Source organism: Xenopus laevis, chromosome 7S (assembly GCF_017654675.1).
Source record: "Xenopus laevis strain J_2021 chromosome 7S, Xenopus_laevis_v10.1, whole genome shotgun sequence".
NCBI classification, from domain to species: Eukaryota; Metazoa; Chordata; class Amphibia; order Anura; family Pipidae; genus Xenopus; species Xenopus laevis.
Genome location: NC_054384.1, coordinates 65669513 through 65677354, shown reverse-complemented (window position 1 = coordinate 65677354; position 7842 = coordinate 65669513). Strand labels below are relative to the sequence as shown.

Below are 7842 nucleotides of genomic sequence, written 5' to 3'. Positions count from 1 at the left end.
AAAGAGAGATATTTACTGGCTGCTCGAATCTAAACACGCAAAGAGACAGGAACATTCACTTATACTTTCCATAAATAATGGAAAGTAATTGAAAAAAGTTTTCATTTCCAGGGAATAATCTAAAAAACAACTGAATTGAAAAAAGTCTTTGGAAGGTGAACAACCCCTTTACAGAGGGTCCAGTATATCCATTGTAAATTTAGTGACATATTCAGGGGCTGTAGCTGAGATTTCCTCAGAATTGTATAATTCACTCATTTTGTTTATCCAGTCTTGGATTATTGGGGGCTGCAGCGATTTCTATCATGTGGGGGATCAGCAGTTTTGCCAAATTGAATAGATGAGGTGCTATAGTAGAGAGGGACAGTGAAACATTTCTGGGACCATATAAAGGAACAAGGATACAGGCTGAGTTATACAGGGAACGATGAGTATATTTTGTGTATTATAATGCATAATGTACCCCTACTGTAAATTATAAGGATTTTAGAATCCATATAAAGGCACACGGCTGCGGTGAGTTATACAGGGAACTATCACTGTATAACTCATGTATTATGTATTATAACAGAGACTGTACACCCTATACTGTCATTCATAAGGATATTAGAAGTCACTTAGGGGTTATTTGACAATTTAAAGGCACAAGGCTGCAGGCTGAGTTATACAGGGAACTACCCCTTATGTATTAAAACAGATTCTGTGCCCTATACTGTAATTGATATGGACATTAGAAGTCACTGAGGGGTTCAATATAAATGCACAAGACTGCAGGTTGAGTTACACTGGGGACTGTTACAAATGTATTATAGGGGATAATAAACCCCCATTGTAAATTATAAGGCTATAGACATCACATATAAATGCACAAGGCTACAGGCTGAGTTATACAGGGAACTCTGAGTATTGTGTATTATAAGGGATATTGTACCCCCACTGTAGATGATAAGGATATTTGTAGTAGGGTCCCTTGCCACAATTGTTTTTAGCTCTTTGTACCCCAGGTCACCAATGTTTTTAATTTTTAGGGCCCCTTTGTCACCAATGTTTTTAACTCTTGGGGCCCCTTTGTCACCAATGTTTTTAACTCATAGGGCACCTTGCCGCCAATGTTTTTACCTCTTAGGGCCCCAGGCGACCAATGTCTTCAACTCTTATGGTCTCAGGCTATAAAAGTTTTTAACTCTTAGGGCCCCTTGCAACCAATTTTTTTTAACTCTTATGGCCCCAGGCCACCAATGTTTTAACTCTTATGACCCCAGGTCACCAATGGGGGGGGGGTTCGTGGATCCAGGGGCAGGGTTGGCCCAACTTGCCCCTACCTTCCTTATTACCCCTCAAAGGGCTTCCTCGTCTAGCAAACAATGGAGTGTGTCATTGTGGGGGCAGGAAGAAATATAATACTCCTCCATCGCTTTAGCAGGAATCCCCCACCCCAAAAAGATGTCTCATAACCTGGAGAGAGTGGTAACCAAAAAACAAATCCAGCACAGGCATTCCCCAATATCAAGCACCTTCATATACTAAATGTCTGGTATAGTATAAATAGGCTGGTGGGAAGTGGATGGAATTCCAATATTAAGAGGGCAATGGACTTGAATGGAAATGCTTACATTGTGGCCTATGGAGTAAAGCAATTTTGTAGTTCCTTTCAATCATTTGAGATCAACATGTGTCCCTATGTCTTTCATCCCCATCAATCTACATATTAAGCAAATAACCCTGCAGAGATATTAACCCATTCCCTTCTTCAAATAAACCACTGTATCCGCACCACAACCCAGTTTTACCCTTACGCTGCCATTTTGAGCAGCTCCCAGCAGTATTAATTGCCCCGTCACACAACCGGTCAGTCATCTTTAGAAGAATGAGGCACAGGAGCCCCTTCCCTCAATATTCACCATAGGGATTAAAGAAAAACACAGAGACTTTTATATGGGGAAACCTGTCGGAGAGCACAGGATTTATTAAAATTGACAGCTAATTTATATTTGGGCATCCCTAACGACCAATGATCCAGAGGAAGGCGAAAAACCCTAGAGTACTATGGGAACCAATCTGCACTATAGGTAAAAATTCCTTCCTGACTCCTAGAAACGGCAGTCGGTTTTACACCCTGGATCATTTAGGATTTCTTTGGATTTAGGCCATGGTGTTGGGTCGGCGGCAGCAGCAGCAGCAGCAGGCGGCGAGTCTTTGGGTGGAATGCTGAAAAGATAGAGTGTTGACATTAGAATAAAGACATACTTGTTTCCTTATGATATTAAACGCTATAGGTCTTGCTTTAAGAACGCACTATTTGTTGGGCCTGTGGGGACTGTTTGGGTCTCTCTACACATGGAAGGCCTTGGCTTATTATGAATCTCAGTCTGAGCCTGCGCCATTTAATCTTTTATACGCTTCGATCACCTGGCGCCAGTCCATTATCCAGTAGCAACCCATTTCCAAAGGTGGATATCTAAGCCAGATGTCCAGCAGCCCTATAAGCGTTACCTACCTCCCCTGTTATTGGCCTACTATAGAATCGACACTTTATCTGCAGACTTATCTCTGTCAGCAACCTCTTACAACCTAAAGGCAGCCAAACATTGGTCTATTGGGTGCCCTCAAAGTAATCGGCCTGCGGGCTCAACAGACAGCATTGAAAATGCTCAGAACAGCAGGAAGTAAAGTGGAGCTGCATTGGACAACATGAGGCATCTCTAGATAATGGGTAATGGTCAGTAAATTGATACATTACCCAAACTCTCCGGAGCCTCTTCATGATGGCCTTCCTGAACTGTTTTCGGAGGGTCGGCCTCTCCACCACCAGAGAATCTTTCATGATCCCTTCTTCACCATCAGCTCCCTCCTCTTTCTCCTCCACTGCAGGAGATTGCTCCTCTGTCTTCTCCTCCATTCCAGGAGCTTGATGTTCTTCTGCAGAACCTCCTACTTCCGCTCCCTCTTCTTTCTCCTCCTCTTCAGGGACTTGCTGTTCTTCAGCGGGAGGAGCTGTGTCTTCATTTGTTGGACCATCCACTTCTTCCTTATCTTCAGCACCTTCTCCTTTCTCCTGAGAGGCAAGAGCTTCCTCTTCTGCTGCTCCAGGAGCTTCTTCTTCCTTTTCTTCCTCTGCTGGAGCTTGCTCCTCCATCATCTTCTCCTCCACTGCAGGGTCTTCAGCTGGAGCTCCTTCCGCTTCCTCTTCCCTGTCTTCTGTATCAAGGGCTTCCTCATCTTCTGCTGCAGGGGCTCCATCCTCCTTTTCTTCAGCTGCAGGACTGTGTACTTGTTTCTTACTAGGTTTAAAGGGAAGAAAATGAAAAAAATGGGTCATTGTTGTAATTTGTTTCCAAAGTATTGCAACTACAATTCTGATCACTGGATGACTAAAATAGCCAGATAGCCTTGTACCTAAGAAATATCATTATACCTGCTACACACCTGTCCCTACTGTAACACATTGGGCAGTTACTGAGCTGAGTAAGTTCCATGCTAGACTTCACCCAGTGATACATGCTGAGATACATGCTATGGTTGTAGGGACCTAAAAAAGTTTAACAAGTTTCTGTGCTATCAGTATGGCCAAAAGCACCCGGAGGTACGAGAAAACATCTATTTTTTTTTGAATATGTTATGTGCCAGTAAGTGTAATTGAAAGTGTTAATTGCAAAATACATACCGAGCAGCTTTCTTTAGCTTCAGCTCCCTCAAGAACTCATGGTGAAGGTGGGTCAGATGTTGGTTGATAGTCTGTGAGCGCAGGGGAGGCACAAGGATAGGAGCAAAGGGGAAAGAAAGGAGACAATTAGGATTATGCCTGTATATGTGCTGCTAATAGTACCTTTATATGCTGAGGGCAGTGAGGGTGTGGGATTCCCTGCCGGCAGCTGATGTTGTGATATTGTAATTATGAGCATCAGCCTTTTCTCATCATAGGGAGAAAAAACCCCAAATAACCCCTTGTGCCGTTGTCCCGATTGCAATAGACCAATCAAAGTTCATTATCTAGCGGTTAAACACCCAAGAAAAGCATCAGGGACAGTGATCCCAGGTGAACTTACATTCTCCAGCCGCAAATACTCAAGCTGCTTCCTCCGGTTTCGCACTCGAGTTGGATGATCCTGTGGAAGAAGAGAGTCAATGTTAAGCGCTTCTTTGTACCAATGCCATTATTGTGGCCATGTGAACGCTTGTGATGAAACCATTTTTGTTTCTGGTGAAAATGGCACTTGGATGGGAGACTTTAGATGCCCCCAGGGGAGCAGGAGATACAATGAATAATAATGTTCTAGATTATTATAGAGACACACAGTGAATATTAACCTCTCCTATAATAATAATTATACTAGTGACACTTACAGGAGGCAGCTTGGCAGATTTCCTGAGGGCGGCATATTCCCTCTTGATCACTTCCTGTAACATAAAGAAAGAAGCAGCGTGAGATAAGAGCTGGCAATCTAATATCATTTGTTCCCTATTCATCTAAACATCTATTCTGCATTACATACCAGCGAGTGGAGCATTTTCCAGTAATGCATAACGTTCTCTTTGGCCCTCATCCTCGGGTCCACATCGCATGTTAGAAGGAAGTGCTTTCTGAAAAAGAAAGATATCACTGAATGTTAATAAAACATTTTCCAGCCGTATTGCCCTTGCAGTTACCCCTGGGGCAATAGCAAATGATTCCCAACATGTAACAAGTCCATTTATGTTTTACTTACAGGATGATGTTCTCGCCGAATTCGACCCGATAGTGATGTTCTGCGGGAAAAACACAATTCAGTTAAATACTGAGCTAAAGGGGGAAAGGAATTCACAAATAATAAAACAATGGCACAACCTTAGGAACTGATAAATAATAGAGGATTTTACCATAATAAGAAGCGAGGGCCTCAAAATCCGTATATTCCGCCCTGAAGTCCTTCAGGACGGAGTACAGCGTCTGTAAGTAAAAAGAAAAAGCATTAGGGACAGAATACTAAGTGGCTCTGGCTCTGAGGAGAATAGAGACAGAAAGGGGTTTGGGTTTTTATGGGGCAAACATGCCAGGAATAAGGGCATTTTATTCTGAAAATTTAATAAACGTAGTGATTGGAGGCAGCTCCAACACATATCTAGATCTAGATCTATATCTATATAGTGAACAAACAAGCCGCACTCCAAGGACTTCATTTTGAAAAATAAAGGTGAAGTTTTATTTCAACGTTTTGGCTCCTTAACTGGGGCCGTCTTCAGTAGAGTCTCCTGAAGACGGCCCCACTTAAGGAGCCGCAACGTTGAGAATAAAACTTCACCTTTATTTTTCAAAATGAAGTCCTTGGAGTGTGGCTTGTTTGTTCACTGCATACTAATGTGTTGACCAGCACCCAGGCAGCTGTGGATTAAGAGTGCAATATATATATATATATATATATATATATATATATATATATATATATATATATGTGTGTGTATGTGTATGTATATGTGTATGTGTGTGGATAGATAGATAGATAGATAGATAGATAGAAGCAGACAGACAGCTGCTTAAGGAGAGCTTATATAGAAGAGTGAAAGGGAAACACCAGTTCAGATGAGAGAGGATTGTTTTACACTGAGGCATTACCAGAAGAGATGGATTTCTCTGCTTCTTGTCCATCGTGGAAACCTAGAGGGACAAATAGACATAATCAGCCAAAATGAAATCAAGAGTTGTTCCCCTTTTAATGAACTCTTCGTATGATGCAGAGAATGATATTCTAATACAATTTGCACTTGGTTTGCCTTTTTTATTATTTGTGGGTTTTGAGTTATTGAGCTTTTTCTTCAGCAGCTCTCCAGTTTGCAATTAAAGCTATCTGGTTGCTAGGGTCCAAATTACTCTAGCAACCATGTGCTGATTTGAAGAAAAGTAGCAATAACAATAAATGTGTAGCCTTACAGACCATTTGTTTTTTGATGGGGTCAATGACCCCCATTTGAAAGCTGGAAAGCGTCCGAAAAGTATCAAACATTTAATGAAGACCAGTGGAAAAGTTGCTTAGAAGTAGCCATCCTAAAATATACTAAAATATACATTAAAGGTGAACCACCCATTTAATTATTTCCTTATCTATATTCTCCCATTTGTATGAAACATTGTTCCAGTCAATGATTAAAGCCCATTATTAATGCTGTTGATGGATTGGCTTCTTATAAATACAATATACAGTAACCGTATGGGCTCATATGCACAAAGCCACGTGGGACCCCCCAAGTGAATTTATGACACTCTCTGACGTGAAATCATGTGCTGAATCAGTTGAATTTGCAAGATTACCTCTTAAAGAAGATTCTCCGATGGGGAAAAAAATTAGGGGGCGGCACAAGGCCGGGCCACCCCAAGGGGGGGGGGTCTCCCTAAGGAACCCCTGGCTCTCTTACACTGTTCAGATATAGATGTAATTATATGAACAATGGAGAAGCCAAAAAAAAACTCCCAGGTGTTAATGGGCAGGTGTGAATCACCGAAGTTGCGGTCCAAAAATGCAGGAAAGGCACTGTAGCAATCTGTATAGAAAAGAGAATATAAAGGCAAGTTAAGGAATTTAATAATTTAATATTTCCTATTTAATACAGAGGAAAGCAGAAATGTATTTCCCCTAAAGTTTGAGCTTTGTATCAGTTCCAGCAGGTACTGAGCCTCGGTCTCTAGAATGCTGGAAGTTTTCTCACACAGTCAATTAGCAGACAGCCCTAAATAACTGCCAAAGTCTGTGTCTCCCAACCAGCACTAACATTAAAGGCTTCTCCCAAGCACATTTTAGGGGAAAAATCTCCAAATTCACTAAAATCAGGGAGAGGAGCAACATCTGCTTGGGGGCGTGACCCAACCTTTTCCCCTCTTGTTTTTACTATAGTAAAGGTTATTTGGCAAAATATCTCTGAGGGAATATACACTTAACCAACCAACGGACTAAACCAACTGTCAAACCCTAGGCGTAAAGTCTCCTCTCTTCTATGGGACCTGCTGTATGTCCCCCACTCATCACCCCCAACTGTCCCCATGGCACGTGCCTCTGCTTCCCACCCCTAGTTCCTTATGGTGTGCTACAGGGTCCCCAAAAGTTTCCTTCTGTAGATAATGTGAATATTTGCTGGCAGCCCTGCATAATGCCAAATCCACAAAAAGTCTGTGTCTCCCAACCAGCACTAAGATTAAAGGCATCTCCCAAGCACATTTTAGGGGAAAAATATCCAAATTCACTAAAATCAGGGAGAGGCACACCACCTGCTAGTCTGTGGGGGACATTGCCCAAATTCCCTCCTCTTTTTCCACTAAAATAAAGGTTTTTTGGCAAAAAAATCTCCCAGAGGGAAAGTACTCTTACCTCTCACCACAGGGCCAACCAACGGACTGAACCAACTGTCACACTCCCATGTGGAAGTCACCTCTGTCCCCTGCTCTTAAAGGGGAAGTGTCCCCTGTTGATGAGTGAGGTTTATATGACATTTATTTCTAATTAGATGTGCAGCACATACACAGACTATTAAGTACACAGAGCATTGCTTTGTATGTGTGGCCTATTGAGTCAGTGCAGTTACTGCGCTGCCATATCTGTTGGATCCATTCATTCATCAGCCATGGTTCCAACTGGTAGAACCGGGGGGTCCTTGGCTTGTAGTGGGTCCCTTCTTTAGCCTAAATAGTGGGTAGAGATGGTGGATCCTATTGTTCTTGGTATTTATTGCTTATTGAGCATTTTGTGATTATTTGGAATATGTTCAGCCAATCTTGCGCAGGGATTGAGGTTAAAGTCTGTTTCCCAAGACTTAGTATAGTCCGGTAAGTTGGGGTGTTTGTGTTCCAGCATGACGTTAGAGAGAGTCCGTGTCGGT

The 7842-nt window shown here is 42.2% G+C and overlaps 1 protein-coding gene across 1 annotated transcript; it reads right to left on the bottom strand.

Moving 5' to 3' along the window:
- Positions 1-1981: 1981 nt before the first annotated feature.
- Positions 1982-6302, bottom strand: LOC121396081 (neuromodulin-like). The gene is made up of 10 exons (XM_041570682.1): positions 6284-6302; positions 5591-5632; positions 4858-4927; positions 4707-4746; positions 4494-4581; positions 4345-4398; positions 4047-4106; positions 3665-3735; positions 2741-3281; positions 1982-2208 (listed from the first exon to the last, which is right to left on the bottom strand). Exons 2-10 carry the CDS (start codon positions 5621-5623, stop codon positions 2143-2145), a joined length of 1023 nt encoding a protein of 340 aa, XP_041426616.1. The 5' UTR covers positions 5624-5632; positions 6284-6302; the 3' UTR covers positions 1982-2142.
- Positions 6303-7842: the final 1540 nt, after the last annotated feature.

What these genes read in the sequence shown, in the direction of transcription:
- LOC121396081 (XM_041570682.1), bottom strand. Translation starts at nt 5,623, where the DNA reads ATGGACAAGAAGCAGAGAAATCCATCTCTTCTG. An exon ending in TTCGGCGAGAACATCATCCT is followed by an intron (nt 4,582 to 4,706) that starts GTAAGTAAAACA and finishes TTTCTTTTTCAG; the next exon opens with AAAGCACTTCCTTCTAACAT. An exon ending in AGAGGCTCCGGAGAGTTTGG is followed by an intron (nt 2,209 to 2,740) that starts GTAATGTATCAA and finishes CTATCTTTTCAG; the next exon opens with CATTCCACCCAAAGACTCGC.